Source organism: Lepisosteus platostomus, chromosome 6 (genome assembly GCF_059453375.1).
Source record: "Lepisosteus platostomus isolate fLepPlt1 chromosome 6, fLepPlt1.hap1, whole genome shotgun sequence".
Lineage (NCBI taxonomy): Eukaryota > Metazoa > Chordata > Actinopteri > Semionotiformes > Lepisosteidae > Lepisosteus > Lepisosteus platostomus.
The window spans coordinates 67,571,370-67,589,999 of NC_142616.1; the positions used below are offsets into that span (position 1 = coordinate 67,571,370).

Consider the following 18,630-nt stretch of genomic DNA (forward strand, 5'->3'; position numbering starts at 1 on the left):
CTAAACACTACACACTATACACTATATACACTACACACTAACACTAAACACGAAACACTAAACACTAACACTATATACACTATACACTACACACTATACACTATATACACTACACACTATATACACTATACACTAACACTACTAACACTAAACACTATACACTAACACTACTAACACTAAACACTATACACTATACACTAACACTAAACACTATACACTATACACTGACACTACTAACACTAAACACTATACACTACACACTACACACTACACACACTATACACTACACACTATATACACTATACACTATACACTACACACTATATACACTAAACACTATATACACTATACACTACACACTATATAGACTACACAGCCCGCCATCACGGTCTGGACCTCGAATCTCTCCGCCCGGCTTCACCGGCAAGACGGCCGTGAAGGAAGCGGTCCGTGCTGGGTGACCCCCCAGGGGGGGTCCCGGTTCTGGGCGGAGCCGAGCAGCTGCCAGAACGGCGCCCCGAGCGCAGCGCGCGGCGAGAGCGAGGCAGCCCGGAGTCTCCACGCGGGGGACACGTGCTCCTCCCCGCGAGAGGCGCTTCTGGGTGCGCGTGCCGCGGGCTCCGGCGCAAAATCCCGACATTTTGGATTCGTCTCCCGGCGGTCGGCTCCTCGCGCCCACAAGCGGCGCCTCGCCGGGGAGAATGACCGCGCGCCCTCCTATTGTTCGGGCCTCGCGGCGGCCGTGGGGGGAAGTCAATTTGCTTTCTGCGTCTTCGTCTTCCAAAAATATGAACGAATGCATGATGCACACCCCGCCCCTGCGCTGCCCAGGACGCCTGGCCAGAGAGAGCTCACACCGGAGAGCTGAGGGAGAGAAGGAAACAATCTGAGTGCGCGCTTCACGGCTGGGGGGGGGCGACCCCCCAGCACAGCGCGCAGCACTCGGAGGCACGGGGCACAGCGCCAGAAACCGGCAGTGTCGCGCTGAAGTGTTTTTCACCAGCATGCAGAGGCGATCGGTGGAGTTTTTGTCTGCGTGTTTTACAAAAAAAAGCAAATAACAGTCGTCCCCCCCTCCCCGCGAGTCCCTGCACCACCCCTAACTCACGCACCCCCCGCTTGTTAAATACCCCGGCCTGACTCGCGAAGGCGAGAGCGAGGTAGCGGCTCGCGCGCCGCTGGCAGGGGGTGCGCGCATGCGCACGGGCAGGCTGGGCCATATTGGAACGAGGCGGCGAGCGGCGAGGCAGCTCGGGCAGGGCAGAGCATCCAAAACCGACTCGGAAAAACTCGGAACAGGTGAGGCCCGCGGCCGGGGACTGATTACTTCAGTAAGGCGCAGCCCGGGCTACCGAGTGAAAGCGGTTTCGCGCGCCTTCCGGCTGCCCCCGTCTTTTTTCCCGGCGCTAAAAAAGCTCGTCCGTGATCGAGAGAGGCTCTGACGTCTCAGCAACTTGGGCTCCGGGCTCTCCGGTGCGGAGCGGTTGTGTAGCAGAGACCGTGTCTGCAGCGCTAACTGAGCCCGGTGCGGAGCGGTTGTGTAGAAAAGACCGTGTCTGCAGCGCTAACAGTGTCGGTTATGGAGAAATTGTGTAGCAGACTGTGTCTGCAGCGCTGACAGTGTCGGTATGGAGAAATTGTGTAGCAGAGACTGTGTCTGCAGCGCTGACAGTGTCGGTATGGAGAAATTGTGTAACAGTGGCAGTTTTCGGCAGGGACAGCTGGGTTAGTCCATTTGTGGAGCTGAGCGAACGAGAGATCACGAGAAGAGCAGCGTGTTGTTTTGGGGCTCGGGTTCATCGCGCTGGAGAGGCGGGCAGGCTTCGGGTACCCGTGTTGGGATACAGCTCAGGAAAGCGAGGTTTCGAATCCGCGTTTATCGTCACGGTGGCTCATCGGCGCCTGGAATATTCTCCTTAAAGCCAGTGGCCGAGCCCAGCTCCATTTTCGCGTGTTAGTTTTATTCACCGTTCAGTTATTCAGGTACGTGCAATATACACAGTTTTTAAGCGGAGCCCATCTCAGTACGCGGGTGTTGCTCAGGTGGACAGAACTGCGGTCGCCCGCAGCAACTTCAACACCGCGACCGGCGGCTTCGCTCGATCACCGGGGGTTTCTTTGCCAGTTACGTAACTTCTTGGCATTATTTTAACTTTGGCAGATGTAAAATGGCGGGTAAAGGTGTCATTCTTTTTGAATCGTGTTTAAAAGCGGTCAGTGTCGCCTCACACCGCTGTCGCGCCGGGGACCGCCCGGGGGGGGGCAGCCTGACACCCGGAGCCGCTGACCTGATTCGTTCACAAACTTATTGTCATCCAGCACAATCATACATATCGTTAGGATTAAAAAAATTAAATATGGAGGCTGAAGAGTGTGCCGCCACAGATCCTCCCCCAGCTGTTTACGGAAAGGAAGAGCAAGGCGTGGACCGCCTCAGCCGGGGGGCGAGGGTGACCTGGCCGGGGGTCTTGCTGCAGGGCGCTCGGACGCAGGGGTTCAAAGGTCACGGCGGCGGGAGCGGGGCGTGTGGAGGTGTCACCCGCGCCTGGAGCCCCAGTGGGCGGGTTTTTGGAAACGGGAAGACGGGACCAAGTGCGTTTTTATTCGGAAGTTAAGCCTTTTGACGGACGAACCTTTTTTTTTTTGTTGTTGTTGTTCGTTATCCGAACACGTTTCTTGAACCAAGAATAACTGCACCTGTCAGTTTATAACATTTGGTTTCGTGATTTCGGGAGTTCAAGGTCCCGGCCCGGATCCGGCGGTCTAGTCGGATCTGGACTTTGACATGAAATTTGTGCTTGAAGGGGCTTCTCTCTTTCGCGTGGAAGGCGAGGCGTGGGTCGCAGAAACCCTTCAGAATATTAGAAACGCAGCTCCTGAAAGTCACGCGTGTTCGCGAGTCGTGTCGGACTGCAGTCGGTGACGGAGAGATCTGTGCCGCTTCACGCTGTGGTCAGTCCAGGGCTCTGGGCGGCTGCGGCACCGGTACCGGTACCGGGGGCCCCGGAGCCGCTCCTGACAGCGCCTGCAGGGCACCGCCGGGGAAACAGTCCGATGCCTCTTGCAGCGTCTCAGGTTTTCCGGTCGGAGAAGATACTTCTTATGGTTTATTGTCGAGTACAGCTGTGAGCTGTTCTGTTACCGGTACTGAACCCGCTGCAGTGCCTGGGCTCAGGCAGTCTCACACCTGGGGGCTTGAGCCCACAGTCCTCTGCTGGGCTGGGGTTCAAGTGTCTCTGGAGACGTGGTGCTGTTCAAGAGCTCCTGAGGACCTGCGGGCCTGGGAAAACCCTCAGACACACTGACTCCCCCAGGACAGGACTGGACACCCTGCACACACACTGACCCCCCCAGGACAGGACTGGACACCCTGCACACACACTGACCCCCCCCTGGACAGGACTGGACACCCTGCACGCACACAGGGACAGTTCCGGAGGAGAGGGCCCTGTGAATCCTGGGGTGCTCTAGCCCCTAACGTGGTTTCTCCCCTCTCTGTGCGTCTGTGTGCAGGGTCACGCGGGGGTCACGCGGGAGCACGGCCAGCCAAGGAGCCGGGGGGAGGTGCACTACAGCACAGCGGCCAGCAGGAGGCGCCACCATGAGCCAGGAGCAGCAGGAATCAGGTCAGGCGGAGGTGGCGCCGCGCGTGGAGGGTGAGGGTGAGGGTGAGGGTGAGGGTGAGGGTGAGGGTGAGGGTGAGGGTGAGGGTGAGGGGGCGCAGCAGGGTGACTGTGGGCCTTCCCTCTGTGCTGCAGGCGGTGGCTCTGGTCAGGACGAGTCGGACTTTAACTGGGACGAGTACCTGGAGGAGAACGGGGTGTCGGCGGTGCCACACCACGCCTTCAAACACGTGAGTCTCGTCCTCGCCGGGCCGACAGCGGGGAGCGAGGGGCGACCGGGGGGGCTGGGGTGTGGGGTGTGGGGTGACTGGACAGAGGGCCCCTGGCCGAGCTCAGCGTCTCGTGCTGGAGAAGGAGGGAGCCGTCCTCGGTCCTGCCGGGGGGGGCAGACAGGGCAAACATGGAGTCGTTCTGGCGCTGGTATCCGTGATGGTGCAGAGACGCAGGCTTGTACTGTAGCCGCTCCTTCCTCCTCCTCCTCCTCCTCCTCCTCCCCGCTGCCCCCTGACTCGCACTGCCCCCGCGCCCCCCCAGGTGGACCTGAGCCTGCAGAGCGGGCTGAGCCCCGGGATGAAGCTGGAGGTGGCCCTCCGGGGCGAGCCCGCGGCCTGCTGGGTGGCCACCATCATCACCACCTGCGGCCAGCTGCTGCTGCTGCGCTACGAGGGCTACGGCGCTGACCGCCGCGCAGACTTCTGGTGCGACATCATGACCGCGGACCTGCACCCCCTCGGCTGGAGCCAGCAGCAGGGCCTGCCGCTGCGCCCCCCTGAAGGTACCCTGGACCGCTGACCGCTCGGAGAGACACTGACCACTGGACTGCTGACCGCTCGGAGAGACACTGACCCTCCTGGACTGCTGACCACTCCGAGAGACACTGACCATCCTGGACTACTGACCACTGGATCGCTGACCGCTCAGAGAGACAGTGACCCTCCTGGACTACTGACCACTCTGAGAGACACTGACCATCCTGGACTGCTGACTGCTCGGAGAGACACTGACCCTCCTGGAAGACTGACCACTCCGAGAGACACTGACCATCCTGGACTGCTGACCACTGGACCGCTGACTGCTCGGAGAGACACTGACCATCCTGGACTGCTGACCACTGGACTTCTGACCACTCTGAGAGACACTGACCCTCCTGGAAGACCGACCACTCGGAGAGACACTGACCCTGCTGGACTGCTGACCGCTGGACCGTTGTCTGCTTGGAGACACCCTGACTGTCCTGGACTGCTGACCCCTCTGAGAGACGCTGGCCCTAAGACCAGGGTGGGAAACCCTGTATTAGACCATACTGGGACCCCTCTCACGCCGCTCGCTCCTGCCCCCTGCAGGTCTCCGTGAGAAGTACTCGGACTGGGCAGCCGTCCTGGCACATGGCCAGGAAGGGGCATGCAGCGTGCCCGCCAACCTTCTGGAGGGGGTGAGTGACCTGTGAACCCCCGAACCCCCACAAATCAGTTCTGCCCCCCCCCACATACAGGAGAAAGTGGCCGAGCTGGAGATCAAGCATGATAAACTGACCGTTGCCGTGAGCGCTGAGAATAGCCGCTGTCCTCTCTGTCCCCCCCAGCCGCACCGTGGCAAGAACCCACTGGACCTGCTGAGCCCGGGTTCGACTCTGGAGCTGCAGGACAGCGAGGACCCCGGGCTGGCCTGGGCCGTGGTCGTGGAGGAGAACGCGGGGGGGCGCCTGCGCCTGCGCTACGCCGGGACGGAAGGGCTCCCCCAGACGCCCCAGCGCTGGCTGTTCTACCTGCACCCTCTCCTGCACCCCCCTGGCTGGGCCGAGCAGCAGGGCTGCGCGCTCACGCCCCCCGCAGGTCAGAGCGCGCGGCCGCACACCCCTCCTCGGCCACTCCCACAGCCGGACCTCTCTCGCCGTCTTCAGGCCGAGAACAAATCCCAAGTTAAACTTCGTTGAAGTTGTCGTTAAACACTACCTGTGTGGAATACAGGCTGAGCTGACAGAAAGCGTCAAACGACAGAGAGTGTCCCCAGAGTGTTTTGTCTTGCTGCCCAGTGATGGGTGTGACATTCTGCCTCAGTCTCGTGACGCCTGTTCGGTCTGAGCAGTAAGGGTCAGTGTGAAACCCCTCAGCCCGGCGTCGGTTTGCTGTGTGCTCCAGAGAGCTGCGCTCACGTGTCGGCTCGCGGATTCAAACGCCTCCTTTCCTTGCTGCTCCCGCCGCTGGTAACAGGCAGCCGAGCGGATCTGTGGGTGCTGGCGGTGTTTGAACTGGCAGCAGGGCGGAGGGTGACCAGTAGGGTGCGATGAGACCCTGCGCTGTGTTTCAGCTCTGAGAGCCCTGCGGACTGAGGCGGACTGGGCCGAAGTTCTCCAGAAGGTCCGCGCACAGACGCCGGAGCCGCCCGTCACTCAGGAATTCTTCAAGGTAGGAGCCCGGGAGCCTGGTCCTGCTGACGCCGAGGCAGAACCGCGGTTCTGGCGCTGTCCTGGGCCTCATGGGAAGGGGTCGGGTTGACCTCCGCAGTCCCAGGTGTGTGCGGTGTGCAGCCTCATCTGCTCAGCGAGTCGAACTCTGTCCTGTGCCCTCAGGACCAGCCTGTGATCGGCCCTCACTGCTTCTCGGAGGGGATGAAGCTGGAGGCTGTGGACCCCAACGCGCCCTTCGCCATTCGCCCCGCCACTGTCGCCAAGGTAGGAGGGGCGCCCCCTGTGGGCTGGAGGGCTGAGCTGCAGGTGAATGAGCTTGTGGTGCGCTACGGCGGCACAGGGCCGCAGAGGAAAGGCTACCACAGCTGAGACACAGCACCAGCGCGCCGAGATGACCGCGTCCGCCCTCGTAAATCGAGCAGGGCCTGATGCAGACTGTCCAGCTTTAAGCAGATGCTTTAACAACGGGTGCAGAAATAGAACCCCTCGACATTTTGGGGTGGACGTTGATGTTATTACAGCGGAGCTTGGTGTCACTTTCCAGGTTGAGGAAGTGTGGAGGCCGAGTGCCCCTGTTGGGAACTGAGCAGGAGACTCGCGTTGTCGCCCACGTCAGGCTCGTGTTTCTCCTCTGGTGCAGCTGCGTGTCTGAAACCGAAAGAAGCGAACCTGTGGGCCCTCTCTGGGGTCTGCGGGGGTCTGCGCTGACAGGCGGGTGTCTTTGCAGGTGTTCAGTGAGCAGTTCTTCCTGGTGCAGATGGACGACCTGCGGGAAGAAGGTGGGGACAGGGTCTCCTTCCTGTGTCACCGAGGAAGTGCTGGGATCTTCCCCGCGCAGTGGAGCCTGAAGAATGGGGTGACACTCAGCCCCCCTCCAGGTCAGGGACCTAAGAGCCACTCCGCAGCCCTCAACACACACACACACGCAGCGTGCAGACTGCTAACACAGAGCCCCCCTGTGTCTCTCCTGCTCTGGTCTGTACCGGGCCAGCAGGGCAGCCCAGAGCAGGAGAGACACCTGACATTACCCAGGGCTCTCAGGAGCCACTGGCTGGAATGTCCACCTGGAGACGGGATCTGCCACACAAAGAGTTAATCATCAGCGTTTTGTTATAGAGTAGCCCCTTCGTCTGTAAACTCAGTCAGCCCTCAGCCCCCCACTCCTGCTGTCTGCTGCAGGGTTCTTCAGGGCAATAGAAGAGGAAGGTTTAATGTCACGCTGCTCTGTGTTCACTGACGTGTTACTTCAGGGCTTGGTTAGTAACACCAGCTGTCTGTGCCACAGGATATCCTGAGCAGGACTTTGACTGGGCTGACTATCTGAAGCAGTGTGGAGCCGAGCCTGCCCCCCAGCACTGCTTCCCTGTGGTGAGACTCCCACAGCACGATGCCCTGATACTCTCACACACACACACACAGCACAATGCCCTGATACACACACATAGCACGATGCCGTGATACACACCCACACCCACACACATAGCACGATGCCCTGATACACACACACACCCCCACACACACACAGAACGATGCCCTGATACACACACACACCCCCACACACACACAGAACGATGCCCTGATACACACACACACCCCCACACACACACAGAACGATGCCCTGATACACACACACACCCCCACACACACACAGAACGATGCCCTGATACACACACACACCCCCACACACACACAGAACGATGCCCTGATACACACACACACACCCCCACACACACACAGAACGATGCCCTGATACACACACACACACCCCCACACACACACAGAACGATGCCCTGATACACACACACACACCCCCACACACACACAGAACGATGCCCTGATACACACACACACCCCCACACACACACAGAACGATGCCCTGATACACACACACACCCCCACACACACACAGAACGATGCCCTGATACACACACACACCCCCACACACACAGCACGATGCCCTGATACACACACACACAGAACGATGCCCTGACACGCACACACACAGAACGATGCCCTGACACGCACACACACAGAACGATGCCCTGACACGCACACACACAGAACGATGCCCTGACACACACACACACAGAACGATGCCCTGACACACACAGGCTTGTTTCCATCCGAGCTCTCCTGCTCTCCTCTCTCAGGAGCAGGCGGATCACGGCTTCAAGGAGTCGATGAGGCTGGAGGCCGTGAACCCTCTCGCTCCGGAGCACATCCACGTCGCCACGGTTACCAAGGTGAAAGGTCAGCACATCTGGCTGCATCTGGAAGGTATGCAGCAGGGTCCTTTTTTGGTGGCAGCCAAGCTATCTGTCCGTCTGTCTCAATAATCAACTGACTGAAGACAAGTACTGTCTTCTCTTCTCTGGTGGCGTCTCGTGTGCTCAGTGAGCTTGATGTAAGATCAAAGGAACACGTTACAGGTTTATTCCCTGCTGAAAAGAGAAGAGAGAAAACACAACCTGAACTGTGATGTAAGATCTGCTGTCCGGACAGCGGCTAACGGCGTCTCCCTTCTTCCTGTCTGTCCCCGGGGGCCGGCAGCGGTCAAGCCCCCTGTGCCAGAGTGCATCGTCCACGTCCACTCCATGGACATCTTCCCCGTGAGCTGGTGTGAGACCAATGGCTACACGCTGAGGCACCCCTGCAAACCCAAAGGTGAGTCCCGCCCCCCGGGGTGCAGGTCAGTGAGCGGCCCAGGGGGGCTCCAAACTGGCTCAGTGGCTGACGTTGCTCACTCAGAGTGTGGAGTCCAGTAGTCCAGACATCACCACAGCAGTGTCCACCACACTGACCGTGAGACCAGCCCACAGTGGAGCCCACTGCAAGCTCTGCTAGCAGGGTGACAGTACTGCTGAGGTGCAGCTGTGGAGACCTTGGCCTTTGCTCAGCTGGTCTGCGACCTGCACACACACAGCTGCTCAGGTGCGGCTCGTGATCCTCTCTGCCCGGCCTGGCGTCGGGGGCTGATACTCGCTGTGGCACGAGGCCCCGACTCCTGCATCGCTTCGGCCTGGCTGTCTGCTGACCTGCTCTCAGGCTCTTTCCTCTTCCCTTCACAGTTCAGAAGCAGCGGAGAGTCGCAGTGGTCCAGCCGGAGAAACAGTAAGGATCCTCTTGGTCTTTTTCTCTCTGAAGCCCTGCTGGAGAACGGAAGGGCCGGTCGGTCTCTGCAGAGATGAGCTCCTGCTCTGTTGAAGACTGAGCCAGGGATCCACAGTCAGGAGAGCAGTCCCGTGGACTCGTTTAGCATGTAGCCTCCCACTAGGTGTGAGAGTAGGGGTGTGGACCCCAGTGTCCTGACTGCTGGTCAGTACAGATCCCAGGACACTGTGTGTAAGAGTAGGGGTGTGGACCCCAGTGTCCTGACTGCTGGTCAGTACCAATCCCAGGACACTGTGTGTAAGAGTAGGGGTGTGGACCCCAGTGTCCTGACTGCTGGTCAGTACAGATCCCAGGACACTGTGTTTAGGGTACGGGTGTGGACCCCAGTGTCCTGACTGCTGGTCAGTACCAATCCCAGGACACTGTAAGAGTAGGGGTGTGGACCCCAGTGTCCTGACTGCTGGTCAGTACCGATCCCAGGACACTGTAAGAGTAGGGGTGTGGACCCCAGTGTCCTGACTGCTGGTCAGTACCAATCCCAGGACACTGTGTTTAGGGTACGGGTGTGGACCCCAGTGTCCTGGCTGCTGGTCAGTACTGATCCCAGGACACTGTGTGTGAGAGTAGGGGTGTGGACCCCAGTGTCCTGACTGCTGGTCAGTACCAATCCCAGGACACTGTAAGAGTAGGGGTGTGGACCCCAGTGTCCTGACTGCTGGTCAGTACCAATCCCAGGACACTGTAAGAGTAGGAGTGTGGACCCCAGTGTCCTGACTGCTGGTCAGTACCAATCCCAGGACACTGTGTGTAAGAGTAGGGGTGTGGACCCCAGTGTCCTGACTGCTGGTCAGTACAGATCCCAGGACACTGTGTGTAAGAGTAGGGGTGTTGACCCCAATGTCTTGACTGCTGGTCAGTACTGATCCCAGGACACTGTTTAGGATAGGGGTGTGAACCCCAGTGTCCTGACTGCTGGTCAGTACAGATCCCAGGACACTGGGATGCACTTGAGTGAGGTTTGTTGAAGGTCCAGTTCATGAAACGTTTCTGGGAACTTCCTGCTTTGCGACCGATGTGTGTGTCTGTGTACAGCAGAGCTCCTCCTCGGAACACGCGCCCCGACGCCCTGAGGCAGCAGGAAAATGGCCAGTCGGAGAGCGGTAAGTATCGCGCATCTTACTGTCCCAGCAGGGAAATCAGCCTTGCAGGCAGGTCGAGGACGTAGCAACACACTCAATATAACACGAGCCTGTTCACAAGTAAGAGCCATGCGTGTATGATGAGGAAGCAGAAGGCCTTTGCAAATAAAAGTAAACTACACAACCAGTTGTTCAGATTAAGTAGGTTAATAGCTGTGGGGATAAGAGAACCCAGTTGCATTGGAATCTAGGCCGTCTGAGTCGTAACACAGTTAGAGATCGTGTGTCTCTGGACTCAGCGGCTCCTTCCTTTCCGTGTTCTGCTGGTTTTCCTGTCTCCGTGTCCGTGACTCAAGACCCCTGTTTTCCTCTGGGCAGGGCTGGGCAACGGGAAGTACTGCTGCCCCAAGATCTACTTCAACCACCGCTGCTTCTCGGGGCCGTACCTGAACAAGGGCCGCATCGCCGAGCTGCCGCAGTGCGTGGGGCCGGGCAGCTGCGTGCTGGTGCTGAAGGAGGTGAGGGCGGGGCGGGGCGCTGGGCTGCGTCTCCCTGAGCTGAGCTCATCTGCCCTGGGTCTCCCTGAGCAGAGTCACACTGCCCTGGGTCTCCCTGAGCAGAGTCACACTGCCCTGGGTCTCACTGAGCAGAGTCACACTTCACCACACTGCCCTGGGTCTCACTGAGCAGAGTCACACTGCATCACACTGCCCTGGGTCTCACTGAGCAGAGTCACACTGCCCTGGGTCTCACTGAGCAGAGTCACACTGCCCTGGGTCTCACTGAGCAGAGTCACACTGCAGAGTCACACTGCCCTGGGTCTCCCTGAGCAGAGTCACACTGCCCTGGGTCTCACTGAGCAGAGTCACACTTCACCACACTGCCCTGGGTCTCACTGAGCAGAGTCACACTGCATCACACTGCCCTGGGTCTCACTGAGCAGAGTCACACTGCCCTGGGTCTCACTGAGCAGAGTCACACTGCAGAGTCACACTGCCCTGGGTCTCACTGAGCAGAGTCACACTGCCCTGGGTCTCACTGAGCAGAGTCTCACTGCACCACACTGCCCTGGGTCTCCCTGAGCAGAGTCACACTGCAGAGTCACACTGCCCTGGGTCTCACTGAGCAGAGTCTCACTGCACCACACTGCCCTGGGTCTCACTGAGCAGAGTCACACTGCAGAGTCACACTGCCCTGGGTCTCCCTGAGCAGAGTCACACTGCCCTGGGTCTCACTGAGCAGAGTCACACTTCACCACACTGCCCTGGGTCTCACTGAGCAGAGTCACACTGCATCACACTGCCCTGGGTCTCACTGAGCAGAGTCACACTGCCCTGGGTCTCACTGAGCAGAGTCACACTGCCCTGGGTCTCACTGAGCAGAGTCACACTGCAGAGTCACACTGCCCTGGGTCTCACTGAGCAGAGTCACACTGCCCTGGGTCTGGAGCTCTTCTGCACTCCTCTCTGCTGTATCTCACTGCTCCGCTGTCCCTGACTGCCTGTACTGCGTGCCTGTGCCTCACCCTCTCCCTGCTCTCTGCTGCGCCGCAGGTCCTGACTCTGCTGATCAACGCCGCCTACAAGCCCAGCCGCGTGCTGCGGGAGCTGCAGCTGGACGAGGAGGCGCGCTGGCGCGGGCACGGCGAGACCCTCAAGGCCAAGTGAGACACCGGGCTCTGCACGCTGCCCGCCGCGCTGCTGTGCTCTGCCAGCGCACAGGGCTGAGCTGAGCTGTGCTGTGCTGTGCTGTGCTGCAGGTACAAGGGGAAGAGCTACCGGGCCACGGTGGAGATCGTGCGCACGGCGGACCGGGTGGCAGAGTTCTGCAGGAAGACGTGCATCAAGCTGGAGTGCTGCCCCAACCTGTTCGGGCCGCGCATGGTGCTGGAGCACTGCTCGGAGAACTGCTCTGTGCTCACCAAGACCAAATACAGTCAGTACTGGCTCTGCCTCTCTCCCTGTCTCCCCCTGTCGCTCTGCCTGCCTCTCTGCGCCACTCACATCACCCCTGTCTCACTCCCTGCCCCTCTGCCTGTCTCCCTGTCTCACTCCCTGCCCCTCTGCCTGTCTCCCTGCACCTTGTCGTCCTGCTGTATCAGCTGCAGTGGCAGGGGAGCCCCAGTGCTCTGTGCCCACGCTGCAGACGAGAGCAGGGCTGGGCTGTGGGTAGAAGGAGACAGCCTGGCGTGAGCGTGCTCGGTCTGTCCCGAGCCAGCCGGGAGGGTGAAGGGGAGTGAGGGACTGAGCCGCCTGTGTCTCGCCTGCAGCTCACTATTATGGGAAGAAGAAGAGCAGGAGGATCGGGCGCCCGCCGGGGGGGCACACCAACCTGGAGGGGGGCGTGAAGAAGCCGGGGAAGAGGAGGAAGAGGAGGAAGCACTTCTTCGTGCACAAGAAGAAGCGCTCGTCTGCATCGCTGGACAACACGCCTGCCGGCTCTCCGCAGGTACCCGCCCACGCCACGTGCACACGCAGTCCGTCGTGCGTGTCTGCATCTGTGCGACCCCTGACCCCTAACCCCTGACCCCTCCCTCTCTCTGGCCCCAGGGCAGCGGCGAGGAGGAGGACCTGGACGAGGAGGACTCCCTGAGCGAGGACTCGGGCTCGGAGCTGCAGGACGAGCTGCAGGACGACTCCGAGGTGTCCGAGCGGAAGTCACAGCCGTCCTCGCCCTGCCCCGCGGAGCTGCCCCCGGGCCGGGACCGCCGCAGGCGGAAGATTCGCTCCCCGTCCTTCTCCGATGACGAGAACCGGCCCCCCTCCCCCAAGGTAATCACCCCAGAGGGCCCGAGACGGAGCCATCTTAAAACTGAGAGCAGCAGGCACCCCTTTACACAGAGGGCTGTGGGAGTGTGGAACAAGCTGACCCGCCACGCTGTTTTAATGTTGATAGAGATACCGAGATCCCGGGAACATTGCGCTGCTAACTACTTAACAAGCCAAATGGCTCCTCTCGTTTGTGACCTGTCTTATGTCCTTATGCTCCTGCCCCTGTTTTGCCCTTTCTGATGTGTGCCAGTGGCCTCCCTCCTCTAGGCTTCCCCAAGCTAATTGCAGTCAGGTTAATCAGGGTCAGTTCAGATTATCCTGAGGCAGTTTTCGAGTTTAGAGCTCCAGTGGAGTGAAACCTGGAAGAGCTGGAGAGATCTCTCTCATGCCAGGGCCCGAGCCCGCTGCTTGGCCCTTTACGCCCTGAGCTGCGTTATACGAACGTGGGTGTCTGGATCACTCAATGCCAGAACATCGGAAATCGGTGTTGTGTGATTGACGAGGCTTCGATCGACCTGTAGAGCCTGGGTGAGGTGTAATAGTTACCCAGATGAGGAAGCTGCAGCCTCGCCCGTTAGGCACATGTCTGTTCCTGCAGCAGTGGGACCGTTGGACAAAACAGAAAGGTTTAACCCCTGCGCAGAAATCCGGTCACGCGGAGACTCTTGTCTGTCCAGCGAGACGTGATGTGATCAGTCGATTGCCGATGTTCCTGCACTGCGTTGGCCGAGCATGTGTGGGCAGACACCTGCGCCCATCAGCTTTGAGTGTGAAGCGTTGTGTCCTGCAGGTGAATTATACTGCCTGAGGATTGATTAGTGATGCACATCTCTGAGGCAGCCTGGACCTCCCCAGAATGAGGGTGACTGCGCCCAATCTGGCAGCCTTGTCCAGGGGAGGAAGACATTCCATTAAAGACACACGAGCTTTCAGCAGAGCTCCTCCCCTCAGACCGTCTGTGTGTCTGTGTGTCTGTGTGTGCCCAGGGCCTGCGGGCGGAGGTCCCGGAGAAGCTGCGCCTGGAGAGCAGCCCCCTGGACTGGAGCGTCGCGGACGTCGTGCGGTTCATCCGGAGCACCGACTGCGCCCCGCTGGCCCGCATCTTCCTGGACCAGGTACCCGCCGACGCCCTCTGAGCAGCCAGCGGTGCTGGACACAGAAAAACACCGAGCAGGAAGCGGAGCAGACACATGACACCGTTGAACGGCTGTCTGAAGGCAGACCGGTGAGGTGGACTGGTTCACTACTGCTCAAGGGAGGCTCTCTGAGGCCAGGAGCAGGAACAGCATGCTCATCACACCGAGCTCTTAGCCAAGACTCTCACAGAGGGCTGAGCATCGGGCAGGTGTGCAGTGTGTGACCAGGACACGACATGCAGCAGGTGGTCAGACTGGGGGGACCAGGAGGGACACATTACAGCAGCCAGACACACCTCACCTGCCCTGTCTTTGGGCAGAAACCAGTGCTGACCGACCCTGTGCTTGTGACTGTGTGTCCAGTGTCCGGAGCGCTGTCTGACCTGTGTGTCCAGTGTCCGGAGCCCTGTCTGACCTGTGTGTCCAGTGTCCGGAGCGCTGTCTGACCTGTGTGTGTCTGTGTGTCCAGTGTCCGGAGCGCTGTCTGACCTGTGTCCAGTGTCCGGAGCGCTGTCTGACCTGTGTGTGTCTGTGTGTCCAGTGTCCGGAGCGCTGTCTGACCTGTGTGTCCAGTGTCCGGAGCGCTGTCTGACCTGTGTCCAGTGTCCGGAGCGCTGTCTGACCTGTGTGTGTCTGTGTGTCCAGTGTCCGGAGCCCTGTCTGGCCTGTGTGTCCAGTGTCCGAAGCCCTGTCTGACCTGTGTGTCCAGTGTCCGGAGCGCTGTCTGACCTGTGTGTCCAGTGTCCGGAGCGCTGTGTGACCTGTGTGTGTCTGTGTGTCCAGTGTCCGGAGCGCTGTCTGACCTGTGTGTCCAGTGTCCGGAGCGCTGTCTGACCTGTGTCCAGTGTCCGGAGCGCTGTCTGACCTGTGTGCGTCTGTGTGTCCAGTGTCTGGAGCCCTGTCTGACCTGTGTGTCCAGTGTCCGGAGCGCTGTCTGACCTGTGTGTGTCTGTGTGTCCAGTGTCCGGAGCCCTGTCTGACCTGTTTGTCCAGTGTCCGGAGCCCTGTCTGACCTGTGTCCAGTGTCCGGAGCGCTGTCTGACCTGTGTGTGTCTGTGTGTCCAGTGTCTGGAGCCCTGTCTGAACTGTGTGTCCAGTGTCCAGAGCGCTGTCTGACCTGTGTGTGTCTGTGTGTCCAGTGTCCGGAGCCCTGTCTGACCTGTGTGTCCAGTGTCCGGAGCGCTGTCTGACCTGTGTGTGTCTGTGTGTCCAGTGTCCGGAGCCCTGGTCTGACCTGTGTGTCCAGTGTCCGGAGCCCTGTCTGACCTGTGTGTCCAGTGTCCAGAGCGCTGTCTGACCTGTGTGTGTCTGTGTGTGCAGTGTCCGGAGCGCTGTGTGACCTGTGTGTGTCTGTGTGTCCAGTGTCCGGAGCGCTGTCTGACCTGTGTCTAGTGTCCGGAGCGCTGTCTGACCTGTGTCTAGTGTCCGGAGCGCTGTCTGACCTGTGTGTGTCTGTGTGTCCAGTGTCCGGAGCCCTGTCTGACCTGTGTGTCCAGTGTCCGGAGCGCTGTCTGACCTGTGTGTGTCTGTGTGTCCAGTGTCCGGAGCCCTGTCTGACCTGTGTGTCCAGTGTCCGGAGCGCTGTGTGACCTGTGTGTGTCTGTGTGTCCAGTGTCCAGAGCCCTGTCTGACCTGTGTGTTCAGTGTCCGGAGCGCTGTCTGACCTGTGTGTGTCTGTGTGTCCAGTGTCCGGAGCCCTGTCTGACCTGTGTGTGTCTGTGTGTCCAGTGTCCGGAGCCCTGTCTGACCTGTGTGTCCAGTGTCCGGAGCCCTGTCTGACCTGTGTGTGTCTGTGTGTCCAGTGTCCGGAGCGCTGTCTGACCTGTGTGTCCAGTGTCCGGAGCGCTGTCTGACCTGTGTGTGTCTGTGTCCAGGAGATCGACGGACAGGCCCTGCTGCTGCTCACGCTGCCCACGGTGCAGGAGTGCCTGGACCTGAAGCTGGGCCCGGCCATCAAGCTGTGCCATCACATCGAGCGGGTCAAGCTGGCCTTCTACCAGCAGTTCGCCAGCTGAGTGCCCCTGCGCCGGGCCGAGCCGGGGGGCCGGAACTGCACGTGCCCTCGCCCCCTGGCTCCGAGGCCCAGTCTCGGCTCCCGTCGCCGGCCACTTCCCAGTCCGGCTGTCAGATCGGCTGCTCTTGCTCTGCGTTTGTGGATTTTCACAGCGCCGCGCTCCCTGGGGACTCTGGGCGCAGGTGCAGACGTCAGTCCTGGGCCATGCGGGGAGCCCGCCGGGGTGCCCCCGGTAACTGCCCCAGAGCACCAGTTCCCCTGCAGCGCGGAGAGCTGGGCTGGAGGGAGACCGAGCTGGGAGCGGGACTGGCCTGGAGGAACAGGACTTTCCCCCAGCGTGACGGACTCTGAACCGTGTTCGGGAACAAGGGTTGACTTCCAGTTGGGGCCTGGTGCCATGGGGGGCGGTGGGCCCTGGGGGTGGGGGGTCCAGTGGGGGTCAGGGCACCCCTCTCTGTGTGTAGTGATGGGGACCGTAGTCCTGCCCTCTCCCTCCCCCTCACGCCAGGTGCGGGTGGGTGAAAGTGGGAGAGTTTACTAGTGGAAGACAAGCACAACACCGACTCGGATGGAGAAGGAATGCCATCTCTGAGAAGGTTTTTAAAATGCAGGGTGTGTACAGCAGATTTTGTTTTGTTTTTCTCAGGAGTGTGTACTGTTGTTTTCGTGTTGATCTTCACAGGTGAGAAGGTTTGCAGTTTGCCCTACAGCTCCGCGCCTATCTGGCTGCTGACATCAGGCTTCTGTCTGCCTGCTCTGACAGAACTGCACAGACGCTGCCCTCACAGAGCCCAGGACCGAGAGCAGTGCTGCACAGACGCTGCCCTCACAGAGCCCAGGACTGAGAGCAGTGCTGCACAGACACTGCCCTCACAGAGCCCAGGACTGAGAGCAGTGCTGCACAGACACTGCCCTCACAGAGCCCAGGACTGAGAGCAGTGCTGCACAGACACTGCCCTCACAGAGCCCAGGACAGAGCAGTGCTGCACAGACCCTGCCCTCACAGAGCCCAGGACCGAGAGCAGTGCTGCACAGACACTGCCCTCACAGAGCCCAGGACAGAGCAGTGCTGCACAGACGCTGCCCTCACAGAGCCCAGGACTGAGAGCAGTGCTGCACAGACACTGCCCTCACAGAGCCCAGGACAGAGCAGTGCTGCACAGACGCTGCCCTCACAGAGCCCAGGACTGAGAGCAGTACTGCACAGACGCTGCCCTCACAGAGCCCAGGACTGAGAGCAGTACTGCACAGACACTGCCCTCACAGAGCCCAGGACCGAGAGCAGTGCTGCACAGACGCTGCCCTCACAGAGCCCAGGACCGAGAGCAGTACTGCACAGACACTGCCCTCACAGAGCCCAGGACTGAGAGCAGTGCTGCACAGACGCTGCCCTCACAGAGCCCAGGACTGAGAGCAGTGCTGCACAGACGCTGCCCTCACAGAGCCCAGGACTGAGAGCAGTGCTGCACAGACGCTGCCCTCACAGAGCCCAGGACTGAGAGCAGTGCTGCACAGACGCTGCCCTCACAGAGCCCAGGACTGAGAGCAGTGCTGCACAGACGCTGCCCTCACAGAGCCCAGGACTGAGAGCAGTGCTGCACAGACGTGCATTTATTCCTGGCTCTGGCACATGGCTTTTCCCAGCGGCACCCGGGGAAGGTACCGAGATGCTGCAGGTCTCTCGTCACAGCTCTGTATGCAAAGGCAGCAGCCAGAATCTGGGAGGGGGCGAGCCAGCGAGTATAAGAGCCGAGTCACGCTTGGCCGAGACTGGGGGTGGCCAGGACTGGTCCCAGAGGGCAGCAGTCCAGCCAGCTAGCAGGCTCACATCTCCGTCTGATGAGCTGGGAGAGGCAAAGCAAATCGTGGGTCTGGTTTAATATGTGTCTGTAAATAAGATTGTACAGAGTTTTGTGGAATATGTTTACTATTTAAAAATGCAGAAAATAAAAATATGTTCTCTAATGGAGGCGGGAGTTCTGGTTAGTGGGCTGTTGTTGAATTGGACTTTTCCTCCAGCCTGTAGCTCAGCAGCTCCCCGCCACATCGGGGGTCTGTCCTCGCCAGCGGGTTTAGAATGGGGGCTCCTTTCGGGGTGCTCGCCAGTTTCCAGGGCAGCGGAGCCCAGGGAGGGGCCTGTGGCCTCTGTGGCCCCCTCACCAGCGTTCGCCATCTGTCACCTCCCATCTTCATCTCTTCAGCTCGACAGCTCCGCGCGTGACAAGACAGCGCTTCGAGCTCAAGGCTGACGACGATGATGATGGGGCGACAGGCTGGTCGACGTGGCCCCCGTGCAGTGCTGGGGCTTGGGGTTCAATTCCTGTGTCTGCTTTCCTCCCGCAGTCCAGAGACATGCTGGAGGGTTCATGAGCCCTGGTGTGTGTGTGTGTGTGTGTGTCTGCTGGCCAGGCTGTCTCACCTTGCACCCT

At 59.9% G+C, this 18,630-nt stretch overlaps 1 protein-coding gene across 3 annotated transcripts; it reads left to right on the plus strand.

Annotated features, from left to right (window-relative positions):
• Positions 1-1,180: 1,180 nt before the first annotated feature.
• On the plus strand, positions 1,181-18,166 carry sfmbt1 (Scm like with four mbt domains 1). Of its 3 annotated transcripts, none has more exons than XM_088637183.1 (21): positions 1,181-1,299; positions 3,514-3,656; positions 3,759-3,853; positions 4,158-4,398; positions 4,967-5,055; positions 5,206-5,455; positions 5,931-6,028; positions 6,193-6,294; positions 6,758-6,908; positions 7,316-7,398; positions 8,181-8,307; positions 8,581-8,694; positions 9,099-9,141; positions 10,234-10,301; positions 10,659-10,798; positions 11,834-11,943; positions 12,040-12,215; positions 12,550-12,728; positions 12,830-13,051; positions 14,038-14,166; positions 16,062-18,166. In XM_088637183.1, the coding sequence occupies exons 2-21, from the start codon at positions 3,602-3,604 to the stop codon at positions 16,200-16,202; spliced, it is 2,613 nt and encodes an 870-aa protein (XP_088493309.1). In that variant the 5' UTR covers positions 1,181-1,299; positions 3,514-3,601; the 3' UTR covers positions 16,203-18,166. The 3 variants fall into 3 exon arrangements, with proteins under 3 accessions (XP_088493309.1, XP_088493310.1, XP_088493311.1); XM_088637184.1 differs by having other exon boundaries at positions 10,237-10,301; XM_088637185.1 differs by having other exon boundaries at positions 3,514-3,626.
• The last annotated feature ends 464 nt before the right edge of the window (positions 18,167-18,630 follow it).

Coding starts and splice junctions, on each gene's coding strand:
- sfmbt1 (XM_088637183.1), top strand. CDS start 3,602: ATGAGCCAGGAGCAGCAGGAATCAGGTCAGGCGGAGGTGGCGCCGCGC. Junction 5,056..5,205: donor CCGCCAACCTTCTGGAGGGG/GTGAGTGACCTG, acceptor TGTCCCCCCCAG/CCGCACCGTGGCAAGAACCC. Junction 8,695..9,098: donor GCACCCCTGCAAACCCAAAG/GTGAGTCCCGCC, acceptor TTCCCTTCACAG/TTCAGAAGCAGCGGAGAGTC.